At 42.0% G+C, this 24443-nt stretch overlaps 1 protein-coding gene across 5 annotated transcripts in view; it reads left to right on the top strand.

Moving 5' to 3' along the window:
- The first annotated feature begins 2786 nt into the window (after positions 1-2786).
- The window catches only part of SLC35F5 (solute carrier family 35 member F5), a 42163-nt gene continuing 20506 nt past the window's right edge, over positions 2787-24443 (top strand). The window contains exons 1-10 of one of the 5 annotated variants that reach the window (XM_066611873.1): positions 2787-2904; positions 4618-4673; positions 8654-8727; positions 10023-10105; positions 11431-11575; positions 13168-13311; positions 13865-13927; positions 16074-16155; positions 18730-18920; positions 21291-21372. In XM_066611873.1, the coding sequence (XP_066467970.1) occupies positions 11441-11575; positions 13168-13311; positions 13865-13927; positions 16074-16155; positions 18730-18920; positions 21291-21372 (697 nt within the window). In that variant the 5' untranslated portion in view covers positions 2787-2904; positions 4618-4673; positions 8654-8727; positions 10023-10105; positions 11431-11440. Of the gene's footprint in view, positions 2905-2938; positions 3068-4617; positions 4674-8653; positions 8728-10022; positions 10106-11430; positions 11576-13167; positions 13312-13864; positions 13928-16073; positions 16156-18729; positions 18921-21290; positions 21373-24443 lie in introns of those variants that run through there. The other 4 variants (XM_066611874.1, XM_066611878.1, XM_066611875.1 and 1 more) reach the window with 4 other exon arrangements.

A 24443-nucleotide genomic window follows, 5' to 3' on the forward strand; every position in this document is an offset into this window, starting at 1 on the left:
TGGTGGTTTGATATGAATTTGGGGTGCCGATTCCAAAAATGGCATCCGTTTTGCCCTCTCTAGTTTTGGAGATATAGTATAGCCTCATTAGTAAATGGTTCAAGCAGGTTCCTCATGAGGAAGTCATGGTGTAGGCTTCCTCATGAGGAAGCTGCTTGAACCATTCACTAAAGAGACTATGCCGTGTCTCCAAAACTAGACGAGATAGGGTAAAACGGATGCCATTTTTGGAATCGGCACCCCAAATATACCCAGGAATTAGTGTAACGTTTAAGGAAGCAAAATGTGTGTTGGCCTGTGTTATCAGTGTGGCATGAGGTTTCTTCTTTGGCACGGAAGCTGCTTTAAAAGATGAATTTTCTTAGAAAATCAGCAATTTGAGTACCTTGGGTGCATGCTGTCTACACCCAATAATTCCTTAATCTTGAACTTGTCAATATGATCTAGACCCTCATCCATTGTCATCCAATATGATCTAGAACCTCATGCATTTCTTATGCCACTTCTAGTCAACTCAGTTCTTCAGTCTCTCCCCTTGAAGTCAGTTAAGCACAGACATCTGCCCTATCTTCTGTAGTGATTCACCCAGTCTCTCTGCAATATCTATATTCTCTTTAAACTTCCTTTTTATTCCCTCATTATATAACAGTCCAAGCACCACCCTTGTAGGCTTCCTGCTTCTGATATATTTAAAGAAATTTTTTGCCTTGGTTTTAGCCATGCACTTCTCATTTTCTTTCTTCCCCACCCTCTATTATCAGTTCATGTTTCTTTTGCAAAAGTTTTATTTTGCCTTTGTGTCCTTCTCAGTTTAAGGATCTTTCTTGAGTAGGCTCCAAGATCAACAGTTCAAGGGCATAATTGGATATATAACCCAATTATTTTACAGACACCAGGTAAACTGTCAATAATACATGAGGTGCACTGCAGACCCTTAGGAACCAATCCTATCCAAATTTCCAGTGCTGATGCTGCCATGCCAATGGGTCATGTGTTGCATCCTGCAGTGGAAGGTCAATCATGGAAGCCTTCTCAAGGTAAGGAAGCATTAGTTCCCTTACCTTGGGTCTACATTGTGACTGCACGGGCACTGGAAAATTGGATAGGATTGAGCCCTTAGAGCAGTGGTACTCAAACTTTTCCAGCCAGTGGCTCCCTTGACACCCCCCCCCCCCATGGCTGTTGGCCATGACTCCCCATCATGTTCCTGAGGGTTGGAAGTGACATCATTAAACAGGAAGTGGCCAGAAATATTAACTCATTAATATTAATTATATTAATCATATCATTAATTAAATGCAGATCTTAAAAATATATTATCAATACACAGCAATATACAGGCTTTATAAATGATCAGCTGCTGATCACTGTTGGAGACAGGATGCTGGAGTAGGTAGATTTTGTCTGGTCTTTTTTTAAACTTTATAAGCATACCAATAGAATTGTTTTATCAAATGAACTTTGTGAACAACCAGTCTGACCAACATTACACACACACACCCCTGTGGACCCCAGTCCAACTAGTCATTTCTCCTATTCTCCTTGGATAGGATTGAACCCTTTATTAATTTAATGAAATTAAATTTTTCCAGCAGCTGGTGGGGAAAACAAAAATAGACCATGAAAATATATCAAAGCTGATAAGGGTTTGGCTAGGAAGTTTATTTGTCTCCTATACTAGGAGATGCACAGCCCAATCCTACGCATGCCTCCTCAGAAGTAAGTCCCATTAGAGTCAATGGGGCTTACTCCCAGGAAAGTGTGGATAGGATTGGGCTGGCAATCACTTCATCAATGGCTGATAAGTATTCCCTTCAAATAGCAAGATTCATCACTTTAAAAATACAGCCTCTTTTCTTCAGTCAAACAAGATTAATAAATCACTTTAAAAACAGTACCCTTTTTCTGCTCCTGGCCAAGTAAAGTGTGTGCTTGTCTCTCCCCTCCCCCTTTGCCAACTGCATGGAAACAACTTTAAGGGGAGTGGGAGGAAAGCGGGAAGGTTTCAATTCAATATATGAATATTTTTAGCTTTAATATTGTCATGTCCTACATTTTTCTTGGACGTCCTACATTTTGGGGTACCTTGTTTTCTTTTGCAGTTATGACATCTGGACACCCCGAGTCCTTAGTAGAATTGCAACTACTGTATTTCATGCTGACAGTCCTATGCATATAGAGCAATATGCTCTATGTATATATACATATGCATATGCTCTGACTTCTCTCTGCATATACAGCAATCCTATCCATGCCTACTCCGAATTAAGCCTCATTGAGTTCAACCAGACTAAACAGCCCAATCTTAGGTATGTCTGCTCAGAAGTCCTGTTGTGTTCAATGAGACTGACTCCCAGGAAAAGTATGGATAGAACTGCAGCCTTACTTCCAGGACTAGCTTAGTGCATAAGGCTGCAATTCTATCCACACTTACTTGGGAGTAGACCCCATTGACTATAATGGATTAACTTCCGAGTAGACATGCCATCCACACTTACTTGGAAGTAAGCCCCATTGACTATAATGGGAGTTACTTCCGAGCAGACATGCCTAGGACTGCGTCTGGAGACACGCCTCAGCCCATAGATTCCAGGCGACTTCACTTCTGCGGCTCGTTCCTGACGGTCGCCGCGCCCCTTTCCGTCCACAAACGCAGCTTGCAGGCACGCGGGGGCTGGAAGCGCGTGCGCGAGAGAAGCGGCGCTGGGGGAGGCGGGGAGCGGAGCGCCGAGCGCGTCGATAGGGAGCGGGGCGGGTTGCCGGTTCGGCCATCGATTCAGCGCGGCCAGGCCAACGGACTGCGGGAGCCGAGTCAGCTGTGGCTGAGCCTGTCAGCCGAGCGCGCCACCATCTTTGAGGCAGGGGGCGCGCGCGGTAGAAGGGACGCGACGCGACGCGACGCAGGTACCTGCCCGCCTGGCTTCTGCGGGTGTCGCGCGGCGGCTGCGCGGGCTGAGGGCTGGCGGAGCGTCCGAGCCTCCGGAGGGCTTGGCGGTCGCTGTCAGGCTGCCCCGGAGCTCCTCGGGAGGCAGGCGGCGGAGGGCGAGGACGGAAGGGGAGCGAGGAGGTGAGAGGGGTGGCGGCGGCGGCGGCAGTGGCAGTGGCGCCCTCTTCTCTCCCCTGCAAGCCCAGCTGTGCCCAGTGGGTCTCAGCGCCCAAGCCTATGCATGTCTACTCGGAAGTAAGCCCCATACTAGTCAATGGGGCTTACTCCCAGGTAAGAGTGGACAGGACTGCAGCCTTAGGGCACAAGCCTATGCATGTGTACTCCGAAGTAAGCCCCATACTAGTCAATGGGGCTTACTCCCAGGTAAGAGTGGATAGGACTGCAGCCTTAGGGCACAAGCCTATATTCAGAAGTAAGCCTCATACTAGTCAATGGGGCTTACTCCTAGGTAAGTTGCACCACACAGACCTGCCCAGGAGTGTGCTGTGAGAGTCAGTCAGTGTGACGTTCCAATGGGCTCTTATTCAATAAGTGGTTCTTATCCAAGCCTACCAGGTTGTTCTTGTTGTTTTACTTCCACATTTTATACCACCCTTCCTCAGAAGACTTCAGAATGGTGCACATGGTTCCTCCTTTCCTTTCATCCTCACAACAACCCTGTGAGGTAGGTGCAGCTGACTGAGTGACTGGCGCAAGGTCGCCCAGGAAGCTTCGAGGCTAAGGAGGGATCTGAACCTGGATCTTCCAAGTCCAACTGCCTAACCCAGTCATTTGCAACCACTGTGCAGTGGCACGCTGGTGTGCCGCGAATGGTCTTCAGGTGTGCTGCAGGAGTTTGGGGATCATTTATTATTAGGCCCATTGGGGGGATGTGAGCCCCCCCCCCCAACAGCATGGTGTGCCTTGACAATTTTAGTACCTTGTCAGTGTGCTGTGAGTTGAAAAAGGCTGAAAATCACTGCCCTAACCACTACACCACCCCGGCCCTCTGTTAGTAGTGATGCTGTTTTGCAACCTCCTGAGCATCACAGGGTGAGTAGGCCTGATGCGTCTCTGTGTGTATTTATTTTAAATCCTTCTGCACTTCCTTTTTGGCCACCAACATGGGAAGGACGCTGCCTTTTCCTCCTGTTCAGTGCATTAAGGAGCCTGGCTTCCTGCTGCCTGTGTGCGGTCAATGGCCTCCATGCCCGTTGTTGCTTCTTTAATAACAGCCTGCAAGGAAGGGGGCCTTCTTGCCCTTATCTCTCCCTCCACATAACACAGTCTAGAAGTCAGGGATGGCCAAACTTGTTTCATTGGAAAAACCACATATAATGAACTTCAGATGTTTAGAGCTGCAATATTTAAGAAGCATTTCAGTCCTTAAATACACTTACTCATTATGAACTTTAAACTTATGTTTTAATCCAGTGGACTCTTGGCTTAGATCTGGTAACTAATTATAAAACCTGAAAACTTCTTATTTGCCTTTTATATTAATTGTGATGCAAAAAGTAGCTCAGCCAACATGTTTCTGAAAGCTACACATCATATGTCAAAGAGCCACATGTGGCCCTAGAGCTGCATTTTGGCCACCCTTGTTATATGTGGAATTAACAACTGTAATATTGTTAATGATATAATGATGCCCGCTAACATACTTGCCTTTTTTCTTTTCTTTTTTAAAGGGGGATTAGATATGTTAATGGACCCTGTATGTTCTGGTGCATGATGCAGCTGAATAGTAAGTCCAGGCAAGCAACAGAAGGAGAGGGATTAACTTCAGGCCCTGCTTGTGGGCTTCCTGAATGCAGGTGTTTGGCCACTGTGGAATACAAGATGGTGGTCTGAATGGACTTTGTGATCTCATCCAACAGGGTTCCTTTTCCATTATGCTGCTTTCCATATTAGTTGATTTGGATTGTAAACTCTTTTGGAGGACTTTGTTTTTGCCTTTGTAACTCTGTAAGTGTATATCAGTGGTTCCCAAACTTTTCAACTGGCAGCTCCTGTGATCTACTGGGCCATTGGCCACAGTTCCCCATTAGTGCTACAAACCTATACATTGTATAGGTTGGCGGGTTTTTTTACGAGGATTCCAAGGCACCCCTAGCTGGATTCTGCGGCTCTCCGGGAGCCATGGCTCACTGTTTGGAAACAGTTGTTATGTATGATGGTGTTGAATGAACATTGTCAACAGAGCCCCAAGTTTGTACCCCAGTAATTTCTATTTTATGCTTTAAAATTAGAAGAACCCAGGCAAACCCTACTGCTAGTATAAATGGATGTTTGTGCCAGTGTAATCTGTCAAGTGGAAGGGGTATTTGTGTGGAATTGGGTCTAGTGTCTTATTTACTTGCTTCAAGATGCAGAAAGCTTAAGTAGTCATGGTAGAAGCCAGGACTCATGTTAAATCTTAGACAACTATAACAGAATCAGTTTCCCTTCTTTGTTTCTGCCTCCTACTCACATCTCTGCCTGGTACATCAGAGGAGCTGGCATTAGCTAACCAGAACACTGATCCAGATTGAGAATATGTAGTTGACTTGTACTGATTCAGCCTGTTGTGTATCTAGTCTGATATTGACTGTTAAGAATGCCAGGGACTAAATCTGGCAATGAACTTGGAACACATGTTGAGCACCTCTGTTTTCCTTCTCAAACTTGGCCTATGAAGTTCCAGTGATGGGAATTCAACCAATGAGACACTCTATTCTAATAGTGTTGTTACACAGAAGACCTGTGTGGTTCTAGACATATATTAGGATTTGCATTTTTTACTCGAAACTTTTCCCCTATGAATCCACATTGGAAAATAGAAGCTCCTTGCCATGCATGTGCAGTGAATCAGGTGTAGATCTTCAAGAACAAGTTTCCATGCCCTTTAAAAATGTTGTTTAGCATGTAAAGGCTCAAGCAAGCATTTTTGGTCTAATGGAGAATTTATCACTGAATAGAGCTCAAAATTTCCATGCTTATTTGATTCAATCTTAAAACTACAGCCAGTTGTTCAAGATCATCCTTGATCAGCAGCTGTCTGTTCCCTTGGCAGGCATCAGGTTCTTTGTACTGCAGTAACACCTGATGTTTGCTGCTGATGACTCAGAAGGTGATGTGCATGGAGACAAAGTGCATATAGTGTTAGAAAGTGCGCCTTGGTGTCAATAATAAAACACATATCCTGTTTAGTTGGATAGCTTCTCAGTTGAGATTGTTATCAGCTCTGTAGTAATTGCATTGTTATCATGGAATTGTACCACCTGCAGTTTCTCTCTAGTCTAAAATTCATATGATATTCTTTTCTCATTCAAGGAAAACTGGAGAAGCAAGTTTCTAGCACTCTGTCCCATTCTCTGAGCATTGTTGCACTCTAGTCAGAGTTGATAATGGAGCTACATAAGTAGAGCAGGTTTGATTCTTCTTGACTGAAGTCCCCAGGGGATGAGAGCACATTTAGTCTCTACCTCAACTGTACCTTTGAATATACCTTTCACTTGTATATACCCGTAAGTGAGTGGCTGCAACTCATTCCTCTGGGAAAAGTAAATAGCTGCACTTGGAGACTGTTCTACACTAGAGAGAGAACCTGTCTAGCACCCCTGCCACTGAGTGACTCAGCCAAAACCAACAGGGACATTGTGAGGGAAGCATGGCTCTTCTGCATGTTTTTGAGGAAGCTCAGGGATTATAAGATGTCAGTACAATTCCTATGCTCTTTCCTCAAAACAATCAGATGAATCAAAAGAAACCCAAGAATTGGGCTTATTGGAAGAAGAAGGTACAGCATATTGATTTGGGAGAGGCATTTCTTACCCTTCTCAGGGCTCAAAGATTATATCTGGTTTGAAGGAACAGGGAGTTGGGTATCACTCTGCTTGAGTTCAAGGCCTTAATGATGGATTAGAGGCTGGGGAATGAGGGTTGGGCAAAGAACACTCCCTCACTAGCCAGGCTTTACAGGCTTTTTGCTAGTGATTCATGATCATGTGTGTTGCAGATGTCTGATACTTTTAAGATCTCGATACAGTGTATTTTATTTAACTGCAGTTTATGCAGATATGGGAGAAAATGGTGATAACAAAATAAAAACACATAACACTGCTTTCTGCACTTCTCATTTTTGTGAAAAAAACCAAACCCCCAAATCTGCAAAAAATAAAACCTTTTAATTTTTTATTACATGGGGGAGGGTGCATGGTAATGACTGCAACATCATCTGCTGACACTATAGCACCTCTATCACCTACCTAGTACACTTTTAAAGCTATTATAATGTAATTTTTGAATATAACACCACTTTCTGCACTTCTACGTTTTAAAAATGCTGAAATTGCGAAAAAAATAAAACGATTTCCTCCCACCTCTAAATACAAGTATAATTGCAACAAGGCCCTATTGGCTGACCTGGAACACATATGTATGAAATTGCAAATAAGCTTAAATACAAGTACATCCTATCCTTTGCTGCAACAGGCAGGCCAGCTGGCTCATGCTATTTCCAGCACAGGGAGTGGAGTTGGCTACCACACAACTCAGAGTAAGGGGATATTTATCCCCTTACCCCAAGTAAAGCCTCAGCCCCATCAGTGGGGCTACTTGGATCTGCACCAGCTATATCGCTGGTACAGATCCGAGCAGCCTGGTATAATGTTATGCTGCTTGGGAGTGGGGTTAGGGTCTGACCAAAGTGCCAGAAGCCAGTTCCATCCCTTCCCAGGTCTGGTCCACCTGCAAGCTCGCTCTCCTCCTGCCCAAGGAAGTTCAGTTTCCCCCTCACCGGTCGCCCTTGACCAGGGCAACCTTACCTTCAGCAGTGTGGAGGTTGGGTGAGGCCTCTGTGAGCCAGCGCATGCTTGTGCCCTGGCTTTGCCAACTCCAGCATCATCGCAATCATGCTGTAAGAGTGCACAAACAGTGCTCTGGCTTGCACTCTCAGTTTTATATGTTATTCATAAAAAATGGTTTCTAATTTATGATAAAAATAAAGAATTGTTTCCTCCATTGTGCTTTAATATTACAACCTCATAGAGGTTGTTTCCTGTGAATAAGACAGGTTTATAGACTTAGGGCACAATCCTAACCAGGTCTACTCAGAAGTAAGTTCTATTTTATTCAGTGCGGCTTACTCTTAGGAAAGTATGGTTAGGATTGCAGCCTAAGTCTTACTGAACATGATGGGCTTACTTCTGAGTAAGGTAAATAACGCTGTTTTCAAATAACTCTATTTATTGCATAATGAAACCAATGATTTGCTTTTAAAAACTTTGATTTTTTTTAAAAATAATGTGTGGCAGGACTGTTGATAGGGAAGAAAATGCATAAGAAGATAAAAATGGCATGTACATAGACCTTGGCACAAAGTTGTTATGCTTTTGATTTGGGGTCAAAAGAAGCTTCACCTGCCAAAGGGAAAAACTGTTTGAAAAGGTAGCTGAACTGTTCAGTAGTGGAAATGGCAAGCAAAATCCATTGTATACAGGATTCCATTGTATACAGGATGTACACATGCTGTTAACTTTTACATGTACATGTATAATTAAATACTTCCACATGTCTAAATCATTTGTATAATAAAAACGTTGATGATTTAGTGAATAGTGTCTTTGCTTAAATGAAGAAATATTGGCTAGACTAATGGAAGGGTCATAATTTCAAAACTGTAAAGCATTGTTAATGAGCAAAGTTGCTGGGATTTGATTTTTTTCCTTGCATTTTTTTACACAGAAAATGCCCAAACACGTGGATAAAAAACACATTCCAGGGAATATGGTTGTTTGACACTAACAAAGTTCAGGAAGGTGAGGAAACCTGTATTATGCTACAGTTGTTATGCTACAGTTTTCCTTAGTAAACCATGTTCACTTATTGTTTTATGTATTTATTAAGTAAAGAATTCATTAAAATAACTGAGGTAGGATATTAACTAACCTGTTCATTTTCTGTTTACCTTGGTGCTTTGTCGCTAGACTGCTGTGTCACTTGAACCTCCTTGCACTCGTGGAGGGTTCAGAGTTCTTCTGAAACAAGCACCTTGCACCTCTCTTAGGGATGCTTTTAGGGAAGCTGGGGGGGGGGAGGCTTTTACTGAAAATGCAAAGCTGAACAGTCTTTGTGTGGATTTAATCTGCAGATGTTGTGAATTCTGGTTCACGTATATGTGTTCACTTGTTTGTTTTTAAGACTAATTTAGGAAATGTAATGTAAATTAAACTAATTTAAATTGTGTTCTCAGTTGTGTTTCTTTTTTAAAAAACTAAGTAGCTAGCTCTGATTTACAAGCTTCAAATCTACCAGACTACCAAGTCTACTTGACTACTAGTACATTTTTCTGCCATCTCTGTCACTATAGCAATGGGGTTGCTTCAGTACTTACTGTCTTTACTTTATGTTCAAACCGGTCGGGTTGTCCCTGAGTGACTTCTGTAGCCTGCACTGAGTCAGGATTTCCCCATTCAGGCTGCTACTTACTGTATTTATTTTACTGTCAAGCTGCTTGGTTTGTCCCTGAGTGATTTATGTAGCCGGACAAGTGCAACTGCAACTTCACAGGGCCCAGCATATTTTGGTGCCAGGCTATGGGGAGTGCTGAACCATCAAGTGCCAGAGTATTGGAATTTTACTGTACCAGGATTATTTTGCTCATTGTCATGTTGTGTTTGTACCAAACCCACTTCATACTTTCTTCCTGATAGAAGTGCTGACATGCATCAGTGCAGATCCTTAAAGTTTCCCATTAATAGTACTGTGTCATGCTGCATAGCCAGAGTAAGTTTAAGAACTTGGCGCATTCCGGTGTTAAACTTTATAATCTACATACTGACCTGAAATCAGGTGCTTACCATCCAGAAGTGCTTCATGCTATTGGTTTTATGACCAGGCTTATTTGTTTTGAGTTATTTACCTTCTTAGACTTGTACCTTGCCAGCCCCTATACATGTTGCTAACTTCAATTAATGCAGAACCTTAAAAGTTGATTGCCTTGACTGTAAACAGGGAGGGCATATGTAAGCACAAATGTTAAATCCCAGTGACAACATTCAAAAGGCATAACCTTCAGTGTAATTCTTTATTTTTTTATTTCCTTGTTTTTCAGGAGACAGTTTACATCTTAACATGATGGCATGATGCTTGTTCAGAATCCAGCTGTTATTTTGACTTTAAAAGGTTACTAAGCAGGTATGAAAACGGTCCTGTGAAATAGCTATTTCCTATTATACTTCCTTATCTAAATATGGTGATACTGATAAAAGTAAAGGAAGTCCAGTTCACATGATGATGCAAGGGAACACATGTAGCATCTCAAAAAGGTTATTTCTTTCCCCAAATGTAAATGGAGTCATGGGGGATGGTTGGAGCAGTGATAGAGGGAAGGCATGAATGCTTAAAACACAACACACTGAACCATTACTCTGAACAAATTCTGAATCTCTCACAGGCATATGTCAAACTAAGGCCAAATTAGATGCTATCGGAGTTAAATTTAATTTTGTACTTTTTAAAAGGCAGCCTGTGAGGGACCTCAAAATTTGATCTGTGAAATGGTGGAGTGTGTCTGTTTTTAGCATTCATACCTTCCCTCTTCCATTGCTCTGACTATCCTCCATGAGTCCATTTATGTTTAGGGAAAGAAGGAGCTTTCTGGTGATGCAACATGTATCCCCTTGCATCATGTCTACTTTTGCTCATAGATTACTTTGTTTCCTGTCTAAAGAAACTGGTTTAACTTGCAGTCCTGTGCACTATCAGACTAATACTCAGTGACTTTCATGTGACGTAAACAACCTTTGTCTTGTATTCTTGTGAGATGCTAAGTGCTGTTGACTGAAAAGGAAATGTTCCTTACAAGTATCACTGTAGTTTATATTATGGATAAGAAGTCAGCCAGTTATTTCACTGCTTATTTCTGTTTTAATTTAGCATATTTGGTTCAAGCTTGTATCTTTGTTACAGTTCTGTGGAAGGAAACAGTTCTAACAAATTATATATTAAATAGCTATTTAGATTGTTGGATTACTGATTGCCATGAAAACCTACAAACATACTTAACTATTATTTCACCAGATGGTTAACCAATCTTCCTCTCGCTACTTTTATGCTATATCAGTATAGTTTGGAAATGGATTTTTAACAGAACAGTTATCAGCCATTGCATTAGCACAGGAGTTCAGAGTTTATTATAATTCCAATAATCCTACAAGGACATAGTAGCACTCTTCCACCATCTCTAGAAACAGGACCTATTCCCAGTAGTATTATAACTCACCATAGGCAAAACCTTTACACTGACCATGAATTTTATGCATGTTTAGCAAATGTTTAGTTAGGTCATTTTTGCAAACTTTGTAATGGAATAATATGAATGACTTCCCATTTGCTTTTCACATTATGCAAATTGGCATTTAACAGCAGTTTATTATTTGGATTTCTGTCTCATTCTGTTCCTGGAATTCTAAGTCCATTTGAACATTTAAAAAAAATAATTTTGTATTGATATTTTGCAGTCGGTTACAAATGGTGTGGGTTTTTATCATGAATCGGATGAACTCACAGAGCAGTTCTTCCAGTCAGCGTAGACGAATGGCTCTTGGTGTTGTCATTCTTCTTCTCGTTGATATAATATGGGTTGCTTCTTCTGAACTCACTTCGGTAAGTGTCATTGTGTAATACTGTGCTTCCAATCCTGTGCACCTATACTTGGCAGTAAGCTACATAATACACAGTGGGACTTGCATCAGTGTAAACAGCACATAGGACTGTGCTATGTGCTGATGAGTTCTAATGCTGCTAATGTAGCAGCATTCCACTTTTGTAGGAGCCAGTTGATGATCTTATTGTGAATGAATGCAATTCTTGCTTTTTAGAACCAGGTGGATTTAGCAGGTTAAGCAGCTTTTTGTACCTGACTAGCTATATTTCTATCTTGAGGCCTTTGCAGAATTGATGTGACTATGAATCATAATGAAATACAATTAAGCTTGCTAATTCTGTTTCATAACACCTAGGATCTAAAATTATATTTTTTAAACAGCAAAACCTGGGTATAGTTTACATAATTTACTTGGATCAAGCGTTTTAGGGCAGCATTCCTATGAAGGAAGAAGGGAACAAATAGTAATTCCTAGAGATTTCTATAGTAATCTGAAACAAAGCATATGCAATATACAGATAGCCAAGATGCTTTTCAGTGGATTAATAAACTGAGTTAAAGTTTCAGTAAACTGTGTTGAAGCAGCTAGTCTCTATATGTTGGGCCTAGGACTTCCTGGGCTATGGACTTTATAAAGTTTATCATCTATCACTCATGAGGTTCTGCTGACAGCAATCATAAGCCCATTGCACAGTGAATAACCTTGTACAGTGTTTCTCATCATTTGTTCTCTACCATACCACTTCACACGGTCTACCTATTCAAAGTACCACCAGAAGTAACTGGTGATGAAGTCATCGCCAGTTACTTCTGGGTTGGGAGGCCAGATGCAACGTGACAGTCACTAGCAAGAGGCTCAGGGTGGACAGGAGGGCTTTTTTGAGTTCAGAAAAGCATGTTTTGGAGCCTCCTATTGCTGTTGTATCATGTTCCTGATCTCCCTGCCGGGCGGCTTGTCTTCAAGAGTCCCACAAGTACCACCAGACACTATTCCAAATACCACTGATTGAGAAACACTGACCTAGCCTATAGTGAGCCTTGTTTTGCCACAGGGCATCCATTGTAAAGTGGTTTGATTACATTGTGAGCCCATTGTAAAGGGGGACCTACTTTACATCTTAAGACGGCATTCTGTTCTTTTCTTGTTTTCTTAAAACATAAGCAGGCGATGGTAGTATCGTAAACCATTTCTTAGTGTGGAATATACTTCTCAGTTCTGCGGTTACCTGTTGAAAGTAAAAGTGACTTTCTTACCAGAGTATCCAGAAACTTGTAGCAGAACATGTTGTTGCCTGTTTTCTGGGGCACATCAACCTTTCCTGTTTTGTCACTTTTACTAAATTGTGGGGACAATCTTATGTCACAAACCCTTGTATTCATAGGTTGTTATTAATACTTTTCCCTCTCGAGTAAATCTAGCTTCACCTTATTTGGGTTGCAGCTCTGCTTTGTTTGAATATGATATCTACTAGTTACAACGATAAGTATTTTTCTGTTACTGCAGTTCCAAGCTCCCAAACTATGCTAGTCATATGATGTGCCTTCATTTATTAGTGGTGGTAATTTTTCTTTTTCTCCCCTCGATTTGCAGTATGTATTTACCACATACAACAAACCATTTTTCAGTACATTTGCAAAAACGTCCATGTTTGTTCTCTACCTTTTTGGATTTGTTGTCTGGAAACCATGGAGGCAACAGTGCACACGTGGCTTTCGTAGCAGACATGCAGCTTTTGTAAGTTTCTTTTGGTTTTAGTATGTTTATAAACATTGTGGCTTCTGCAAATTATACTAAAAGTGTACGTTGGATTAAAAAGTCCATATATGTTAACATCAGCTCATCTCCCAGATGTTCAGTGACTGAAATAATGCTTTCATTAATCTAACATTTCAGTGTGAATCCTTGTATAAACAGAAGTAGTAATTACAGCCATAATGCTTTTCAGAGGAATTTGAAATAGAATAAATGGTATAAAACTTAATCTGGTGTCTGGAATCAGTATCTGAACATTTGGTCTACCTTCTTTGCTCTGTTCTATCTCTCTTGATATGTTCTTATTGGCCTATTTTTAAAAAGACAGAATTTTTTAAGGAATAGTTTTCTTATATTGCTACAGAAATTCAGTTGAGTATGTTCCTCCTTGGCTAATGTTCCAGCCTTCCTGTCCCAAATCTTTCCAGATGGTAGCTTGTTCCTGATCAGTGTCCTATAGTAAAAGCAGTTTTCAGTTTATAATATGTGTGTAACTAGTAATGTCTTGGCTGAATTCTAAATGTTAAATCTCTAGTTTGCAGATGCTGAGAATTATTTTGCTGCTTGTGCAACAGACAATTCTGTAAATAGTTCTTTGGTAAGTTATCCAATTTTTAGGTGGTTGTAGTCAGGGCCTCTGAGAGGAATTTTATTAGGGGGTACAAAGTTTCTTTTGGGCCCCATTGCAAAGGAGGGGGTGAATCAGAACAGGGGAGGGTGATGACAGATGAGCAGGCAGGGAGGGGCAATGCAGGGTGAGTGGAGGGTAGAGACAGCTGGAAAAGTCTTTGGAGCCCAGGTCTACCCACCCTGTGGCATCAGTAGTGTCCCCAGCATCCCCAGTCATGGTAGTGTCCCCAGCATCCTGTACGGGAGACAAGTCTGAGTAGATAGGAAAATGTCAAATCTCAGGAAATTTCTGGGCCTCCTCCTTGGTCTCCTGGGCCCCCATTTTGACCCTGGGCCCAGGTACAAATTACCCCCTTTATCCCCCTCTCCTAGGCCCTGGTTGTAGTGTTCTGTTGGTAACAAAGCCTCTGTTCATTTATCTCTCATTTTTAATTAGCTCATACTGAAAATACACAGAGAGGACTGAACAAAGCATATCAAATGTAGTTTAAATAGGATCTGGATTGTGGAAGTAAATTGATCTATTATATGAGCACAAATGTTTCTTATTCACAAGGGTTTATTATGATTGGCCTTTGGAACTATTAAGAGCATATAGTCAGTTCAAATATTACTTCAGTCTCTGACTTGCATAATGGTTCAATTATAGTTACATGTATTGGTGGCCTCAAATGCCATTTTCTAATTTAAAGGCTTTTATGGAGACAGCTTTGTTTTTTCCAGCATGAAAAATCCTGTTTTAGTATCACTAGCAGTGAAGGCACTTAACATACATGTAACATCCAGGTAGAATCAAATCTGTGTTGCATTCTTACATTGTCTTACCACACCTGAAATTGTAACCTCTTATAATATTTATATACACATTTTAACACAAAGTTCACAAAGTGGTTTACATAGCTAAATAAATAAATTGGAAGTACAGGTGGGCCCAATATCTGCTGGGGTTCTGACCTTGCCTTGTGGTTGCTGTGTCCAAGTTCCATCTCTTAGAGTCTAACAGTTGACTCTGCAAGGCTGATATTTCGAATAGATCTTTTCAAAGTAAATTTGTTTTAAAGCCAATAGAAGTGAATAAGGTTTTCATCTGAGAATTACTTCTTATCTCTCTTCTCAAATAGCAAAGATCAATATTTAGCTGTTGAAAATCAGTGCCATGTTCAGATTTATTGTCTATTTTTTCTTTTTCTTTTTGTTGTGTGTTTTCCTCTATTTTACAGTCTGGCAAAGAGTGCATACATGAAGTGCTTCTGAGCAAATATTGCCACTTTCCAATTTTTGTTTCCAAGTGACTACCTAGTGCTGTTTTAGGTGCAGAACCAGAGAGTACCCTGATTTTCATGAGTGATATTTGGCTAGGCGCCCTGGGTATTGCTGTAAGGAGGTAGAGCCTGAAAAGTCCCTGTACTATGTGATGACTACTTCACAGTTTGTTGGATCCTAGCTACAGGGTCAGCTTTAGCCTGATTGGACCAATTTGGCCCAATCAGGCCCCATGCTTGGAGTGGCCCTTTGCTACAGCAGAGAGCGCATCTGGCACGGAGGTAAGCCTCCATGCAGAGGTCAGAGAGCAAACAGAGCTTTCACCGGAACTTCCCACCCACCCCTGCTGCCAATTGACCCCAAGTTGAGTCCGTCCACCCCTGCTTCCAATTGACCCCAAATTGAGTCATTCTGGAAGCAGTTGGCGGTGATGCGACAACATCAATGTGTCACTACCGTCCTACATCCGGGTGCTGCGCTGGCACCTGGTGCTGCGTCTGGCCCAATTTGCCACCACTCATTGCAGTGAGTGGGGGGGGGATATGTAGCAGGAGGGTGAAACAGTGCCCCCTCTGCAAAATAAATGTGTGGGGCCCACAAGGACCCTGCCAAATTTGGCCCCACACTTCCTAAGGCCAGCCCTGCCTAGCTTATGTATGAATGTGAAATGTGTAATAGAATATAAACAAATACATGAACTTAAGGGCAAAGAAGTGTTATAAGTGCACTTCAGGTCCTTTATATAGCATAACATTTGCTACCAGTATTTGGCTTTCTGTTACAAGCTGAGTAGACTTTTTTTCTGTTGCAATTGTGAATCATAACTGGAACTTTCTAATGCTACATTTCAGAGTGAACCCTTGTATGTACCTCTCAAGGTTCATGATTTGCCAAGTGAAAAAAGTAGCAGCACTAACAGTGATAATGAGAAAAGTGAGTAAATATTTTAGTGTTTCCCTGTCTCAACAAGGTACTCATCAGTCACTTGTTCATAAAGTCTAAATACAGGTGTGCACCACTTAATAACAGGAATATGTTCTCCAATCCCCATTGTTATGCAAGCATAACAGCCAGTCTAGTGCCTTTGTTGTGAACATTCCCTGTCAGACCCTAGCTGGCTGCACAGGCTACTAGAGACAAAGGGCCTCTACATTGCATTAAGAGCCTCTTTGTTGTATAAACAGACACTCTGCTGCAGGCTACAGGAGACCTGACTGCCTCTTTAAGAGCCTCTTTGTTGTGCTTTAAGCACTGTCATTATATGCAGTCTGTTGTTAAGTGGAAGGTTGTTAAGCAGTCATGCCTGTATAGATAAGTTGTCCAAAAACATATAATGTTTCTAAGGAACTGTACTTTGATCTCTTTGCATGTAAACATGATATAGATTTTCTTATCCATTTTGATCTCTTATTTATTGGAAGATGTCTCACACTTTTTCTGTGAACATTTCATGTCGTGATTAAATTCCGTTAGTTGCTGCCAGAGGTTTTACTGCTACTACAAAGTCCCATAGCACATTTGCAGTATAGATCCTTCACATTCACAGCTAATATTTACCTGATTGAAGCATGAAAGCTGAATAGTATAGTGTGTACTTGAAGCCCAGGAGCTCTGTTTATGTAGTCCCATTTTGCTAGGAAACAACCACCCAGGACTAAAATATCATATCTTACGGGAACAGTTTATGGCAATGGTTCTCAAACTTTTCCAGCTTGCGGTTCCCCTGATCCTTGTGGCCATTGGCCACAGCTCCCCATTACATCAGCTCACCTCAGTTATCCCCAAAATGGGGATGAAGGTGTTATAATTATACACTAGAAACAAAAAACAAGAGAAGTCAAGCAGAGTTGCCAGCACTCTGAGGCTGCAATCCTAACCACACTTACCTGAGAGTAAGCCCCATTGAACAAAATAGGACTTACTTCTGAGTAGACCTAGTTAGGATTGTGCCCTGAGTTTGTTAGCAGCACACCTGGAGAGTTTTGGAAAGGGTGGGGGAGAGAAGAGATGAATTTGCTGGGAGAGGGGAAGACTTTGTTTTGTATCTGCTAATTGCAAACTGACGTGAAACTGAGACCCAGAGACTGTTCGGCTGCAATCCTAACTTCACTTTCCTGGGAGTAAGTCCCATTGAACACATTAGGAATTACTTCTGAGTAGACCTGGTTAGGATTGTGCCTTTTGTCTTATGGGAAGACATGGCAAGCCAACATGGGTAGTACCCCCCCCGCCCGAAAAGGAGGCAGGAAGAAAAAGGGATGGCTGAAAAGGAATGGGTATTTTTATTTTTTAATCAATTTTTGGAGACAAAGCTTGACTGAGCAAGAGTGACTTTTTTTTTCTTTTTTGAAGTGGGAGGAAAAAGAGAAAGGTGAAGATCCTTGGTTAAGCTGACAGACCCCAAGCCTATATAGGTCTACTCAGAAGTAAGTCCCATTTGAGTCAATGGGGCTTACTCCCAGGAAAGTGTGGTTGGATTGCAGTCACACCGAGGAAGATTACAACTCACCCCGAAAGTAGATGGGGGCATGCTCACACACATACACCCAAACATGCAGATGCCACCCCTATTCCCCCTATGCAAGACGGAAGAATGCAAGCTGGGGTGTTTGGACACCACCACCACCCCACTAAGAGCAGGCTGGGCTCTCTCCTTCCCAGTTTGAAGCCTGCCAGGATCGCGCCCTGTGTTGATGAGATGCGGCACCTCTGCTGCTGCCCAGCCAGCCTTCTCTCCCACCTCCCCCAACCATGTTTCACATGCTCTCTCCACCTCACAGTGCCCCACCCACCCCTTATTCACAGCCACAGAAAAGCAGCAAGTAGGGAGGCAGCATGTGCAGCTGTGCTGAGCAGCTCTGGCCACCTCTCTCCCCAAGATGCCTCACGACGCCCCTGGAGGCTAGCTATGCCTCCCTAGGGAGCCCCGACACACAGATTGAATACTTTCTCGTTTATGGTAATGGTAATTTACATGGCTTATAAGCTTCCTGTTTATGAATACTATTCATATACTGTGAATACTATTGAATACTTCTGGTTTATGGTAATGATAATTTACATGGCTTATAAGCTTCCTGTTGGCTTAATCACAAGATGGCGTAATAGCCATTCATAAATTAATTCATCCTTTCCTACAAAAGTGTTGAGCTACTTTAATAATTTTTCTGAGTTCCAAATTCTTAAAGTATGTTGTCTTAGATGGGAGAAGCAGCTTTGCTAAATTGAACAAGAATGGTCCATTTCTTTAGTATACCTATTGAGTTCAATAGATGAAGAAACACTGCAAGTTTTAGTTTTGGCTTTTCTTTTGCACCAGATGTGTACCCTTCTATTACACTTAGAAACTCTTGCACTCTAGTAATTCTATTTGTACATAGTTGTTGAGTTAGATGTTCTAAAGTGTTTGAGCAATGGAAGTCTGGGCTTTTACCTTGGAGGTTATTTTTCTTTCCAGTGTAAATATGTATAGTGACTGAGCCACTTTCTTTCTTTCTTTCCTTAAAGCTCCCAAAAAGCCTCGTGTAAGGTTCAGTAATATTATGGAGATTCGACAACTTCCATCAAGCCATGCGCTGGAAGCAAAACTGTCTCGTATGTCTTACCCTACAGTTAAGGAGCAGGATTCAATATTAAAAGCTGTAGGGAAACTTACTGCATCTCAAGTAGCCAAAATCAGCTTTTTCTTTTGTTTTCTGGTATGTCACTATTTTTTACATATTTTTTGAAATATATGATACTGAGATTAATTTTTACCTTGTAGTCTACATTTTAACCCTACTTTGTGAAAAAAAGTTCTTTAAAAGCAGAATAGATCATTTTGGGGTGTTGATGCTTAGATCATTAGAGGAGGGGATAATCTTTAGGACTGTTCACAAATTAATAATCTATTAGTAGTCTTCTTTATATTGACTAATTGATGGGAATTAAATGTGCACATTACCCAGACCTCACTGCTGTTGCCTTTTTAACACTGAAGGACGATTAGGGGAAAAAAAATTCAATTTTAATTAACAAATGCTATTAGATGGAAGGATAATCTGTAATATTTCTATTTCCCTTACAGTAGTTCATCAGAACAAAAAGAATATCTAAAAAATACACTTGTATGCTCTTAACTCTCAGCTCCATCCATTACATTTACCCACATTGACGAAAATTTATCTTCACTAGGCCGATTAAATCTTGAAGCTATAACAGTGTTAAACTATTGCCACAATTTAAGAAGCAATTTATCTTTTGTAACATAAAACACTTGAAATGTTCATTCTCCATCTCCCCACTAGCACAGCATTGTACAAATAGTAATCAAATTGTCAGAGTTGAAAATTCCCTAAAGACTGACAGTTGATCAAACATAGGGAGATGTATCTGAACTTCATCTTTCATGATGAAAAGCAGTTGTGTTTGCACAAGAGGGTTTGCACAGTTTTTAGCATTGCCCCTTCCTATGCAGCCTCTGTTCTATTTGGTAACCTGCTGTGGAAGACCTCCTACAATTAAGATTTTCAGGTGGAAAAGTGAACTGAAGGAGGAGAAACAGTGGAAAAATTATTGCCTCCTTGTGCAAATAGAACTTCATTTATTTGATTATATTACTTGAATATAACCCTCATTTGTGGCGATTTTGGGGGTCTTGTAGCATTAGCTTTCACATTAGGAATACGTTGGACATTATTGGGGTGTGCATCTAATTAATATACTTGTATCTTAATTGCGTTTAGGACTAGGATGTATACTTGCAGACATAATAAGTTGCAATCACTGAACTATTCTCATGCAATTGTATCCAGTAATCTTGTGTTGATGTGAATGCAACTAGCAGCTTCCAGAGAGGAACTAGAGGACTGGGTCCTTTCTCCCGTAGCATCCACCAATAGCATGTGGTTACGTTTTTTTCTAGTTCTAGAGATGTCAACTTTCCAGTAATTCCACTATACTACCCCGTTTAAATAATAATCTATTATTTATTTCAGACTACTGAGGAAATATATTAGCCATATTATTAAGTCATACTGTCCCAAGCCCACAATTGCATTTAATCAATACAAAAAGTTAATGAATAATAGCCCAATCGTATTCAAAGCAGCACAGAGGGACAGCTGGGTCCACGCTATATCCAGTGCTAAAACTGAGCTGGCTGGAAGTCTCCTCGGTGTAAAGGAACATTTGTTCTCTTACACCATGCTGAGCCCCAGCTTGCTCAGTGGGGCTACCCAGATCTGCATCAGTTAAATTGCTGGCATGGAACTGAGTAGACCCATGTAGGATTTCAGGGCTGGAAAGGGGGTTAGGATACAGTGGAAGCCTCCTCTGCCATCCTCACCCCCTCCCAGGCCTGAACCACCCCATCCCTGCCTCCATTTCTCGTTCCCTCCAGCGCAGCACTTACCTGCCCCCGCGACCATCAGAGGAGATGCAGTACCCATGGGACAGCGCAGGCTTTCCTGCCAGGACCACTTACTCTCTAGGTGTCAGAAAGTACTTTATGGCACTTTATGACACTTTTACAGCACCCAGCACTGGTGCAGCGCTCATCAACCATAGGATTGGGCTACCCACCTACAATTCTGTGCACACTTTCCTGAGAGTCAGATCATTTGAGAGTGAGACCTACTTCTGGGTAATCATGCATAAGATTCATAGTAAGTCCAATTGCAACTAATAGGATTTAAGTATGACTAACTTTTTGTGGTTTAGAGACAGTATGTTGACATTTTGTATTATATTTGTTTTTAAGATTGTATTGTTAATGGTGTTTTGGGAAGCAACCTCAAATGACTGTCTGATCTGAATGTATATGAAAAATCTGTTGCTATCCAAGACATGATTATTTTAATAGTTACAAAACACAATTGTTAACCAAATTATTATTATTTTAATATATTTAATGTAAATTGAAAACATGGCTACTTTGATTCCTAATATTGTAGCTTGGATAAATTTTAGGTATTAATCCAGAGTTTATTGGTTTCCCCCTTTTTAAAGCACAGAATGAAGATTAAAAATTGCAAGAATGAAAAGGAGGCACAGGATTTTATACTAACATTTATTATTTAATTTCCTAGTGGTTCTTGGCAAACTTCTCTTATCAAGCGGCACTATCAGACACCCAAGTAGCCATAGTTAATATTCTGTCTTCAACCTCTGGTAAGAAATGAAACATGTATTCTGAGACGGTCAACATACCTAGAATTTGTTGTTAAAATTACTTCATTAAATACATGTTTGAGAAAAGTATATTACTTTGAATTTAAAGACCCAATATAATATGGCAAGCAGTTTCACAGTTTACATGATGAGTGCATGAAGAATGAGTCATCATAGATCTTTAATATCATCTGATTTTGCCTCACACACTACTTTTTACTAAAGTCACTTCATGCTTTTAACTGCCAGTTCACTAGTAGTAGGAAAGAAAGTGATATATGTGCATTGTCTTCTGGTCCAGGCTCTGATAAATAATTAAAAGAATGCTATATTGTATTACTAGCTCAAACTGAAGTTTTTTCAGTGGTACAGGTGTGCGCCACTTAATGACGGGGATATGTTCTTCTATCCCTGTTACACGATTAGGTCATTAAGTGAACATTCAGTCCAGTCTATTGCCTCTGTTGTGTAAACAGACACTAGCTGGTTGTACAGGCTGCTGGAGATAGATTGCCTCTTCTTTGCATTTAAGAGCCTCTCTGTTGTGTAAACAGACACTCTACTGCAGGCTATGGGAGATGCAATTACCTCATTAAGAGCATCTTTATTGTGCTTTGACCACCGTCATATATGTGGTCTGTTGTTAAGCAAACAGTTGTTAAGTGCCGCACGCCTTTATTTATATATGTGTGATTTGCTGTTAAAAAAATCTTTCTGAAAGAAATGTTGCTCAAATATGAAAATACTTTGTACAAAAACGCATAAGGGTGCAATGCGTTGGCACAAAAGGGTTGCAAATGTACCATAAGGCACATAAGGTTTACACCTCCTTGGGAGTCAGCTGGGCCAGCGCAGGCACATGCAGTGGCCCATGGAGGCTGAATCCAGACTCTGTGCCAACTTCACAGGGGAGCCTTGCGTCGGCTGAGCTTGGTCGATGCAAGGCTCTGAGGAGGATGGGAGGGAGGCGTTCCAGGGCGGGGGGAAGATGGATCCAGAGGTAGGCAGGCAAGGAGCATGAAGCGGGGCTTGGACCTGGCAGATATGCTGGATCCTAGCTCCCATTCTCGAGCAGCGCAGAGCTTATGCCACCTCAAACTTATGTCACCTCCAGAGGTGGAGCAGGTCTGAGGAGACCCATTGAGGCTGCGGTGGCTTACTTGGGGGTAAGGGGAAGAGTTTCCCCTTATCTCCAGCTGAGCTACTTTGGGCCTCTATCTTGCACTGGATGCAGCCTCCTGGCCTGCCTGTTCCAGTGCTTGATAGGATTGTACTGCACATGATTTAAAACATACTGATTTAAAACTGTCTTTTCCTATGGTTGATATTACTAGAGGGGCCTTGTGCAGTGATGCTTGCAAGTATATTTCTTTTTTACAGCCCGATCTTAACTCTTGCACAAATGCTGTAGGGACACTGGTGCAGCTTAAGCCAAATCATAGGCTGTCTGTGCTGTGCAAGGGAAAGCACAAGGCAGAGCCTGCCAGCGCATGAAAACAGGGCAGAGATAAGAGAAGCAAGAGATATAGGAAAAAAATGCACAGCTGGCATAGCAACTGAGCCACGCATGCACAGTGACTGTTTAGCAGCCAAGTATTGCTAGCAACTGACTGTCCATGCACAGTGACCATCTGGCAACCAAGCTGAGCATGATTAGCAATGAAGCTGTGTATGTGCAGTGAACTAAGTGCAGCAGTCATATGCAGCACAATTTCATGCCTGCCTACACATAAGCAAGCCCCGTAGTGTGCTATGGAGCCAATCCCCAAGAAGGTGCTTCAAGAGCACCTGCCACAGGCTGCAGTCCTATGCATACCTACCTGAAAGTAAGCGCCATTGAGCCCAGTGGGCCTTACCCTTGAGCAGAAGCAAGGTTACATTGACAGGCTGCAATCCCACGCAGCCCATCCTGGGCATCAGCACCATCAAAGCCAGTTGGACATCTGTCCAAGTTAACATGCCCAGAATGGCACTGACAACATCACCAGGCCACCTACATAGTCTGCAACCCCATACATACATGCCTGCAAGTGAGTCCCACAGAATGCAATGGCCATAATGTCTGAGTTGTCATGTTAGAGGCATGCCCATGCTACCACCCCAGATTCATGGGTTGCCACCATCATGCCACAATGAAGCTGCACATGGGATTCATAGGGAATGCAGGAGAAAGGATAGAGGTAAGAAACACATGGCAAGGTATCGACCACCACAACCCTGGCTATAGGCGTGTAGCCACAGGCAGCGTTCCCCAGCCCCACAGGCAAGGCATCACTGTAGAGCTCTGTGCCCCTGCTCAGCACCCAACTCTGAAGCCAGAGATACTACCATTGCAAGGCCAGCTGGGAGCCAGCTGGCTTCCACCTGTGCCAAAGCCACAGCTCCCACTGCTGCACCCAGCTCCTGGATACCCCATGCCTCTTGCTGCATAAACTGCTGCTGCCATGTCAGGGCTGCAAGGATCTGGCCCTGGCTGACATGACCCTTCTCCACAGCCTCCTCCCCCACCTGCCCAGCCTCGATCCAGCCTGCTCAACATGGCTGCACAGCTCAGCCACATCACCAGGCAGTTGCTGAGTAGATCATGGGTCATGTGTACAGGGCAATTGGGGGGGGGGCGCTGGGAGCCTGGCCACTTCCTCTGCTACAGCTGTTACCCTCACAGCATTTTCCAATAACATTTCTCATGGATAGAATTGGGCTGCTAATACGTTTTAGACCCCAAGATAGAAAAGAAAAAAACGGTGAAAGGGTGGAACAGTGACATGCATTCAAGGCTCATAATTCTTCAGTTATCAGCCTTCTTTGTCCTTTGTAGCATTTATTATAACATTTATTTAAAAATACCAGGAATCTTAAATATGTTTGCTCAGAAGCTAGTCTTGAATTTAGCAAAACTGAATAGTCTCCTGGAGTTGAATAACTATGCATCAGACAGCAGCATAAGTCTACCTTAAGAAATTATTTGTAATGATAATAGATTGTACCATATAAGGCGGACCACGACTGGATCCTGGCTTCATGCATTGACCCTTAGCACATATTCTTCCCTGATCAGACTGGGTGATTCT

Source organism: Tiliqua scincoides, chromosome 1 (genome assembly GCF_035046505.1).
Source record: "Tiliqua scincoides isolate rTilSci1 chromosome 1, rTilSci1.hap2, whole genome shotgun sequence".
NCBI lineage: Eukaryota > Metazoa > Chordata > Lepidosauria > Squamata > Scincidae > Tiliqua > Tiliqua scincoides.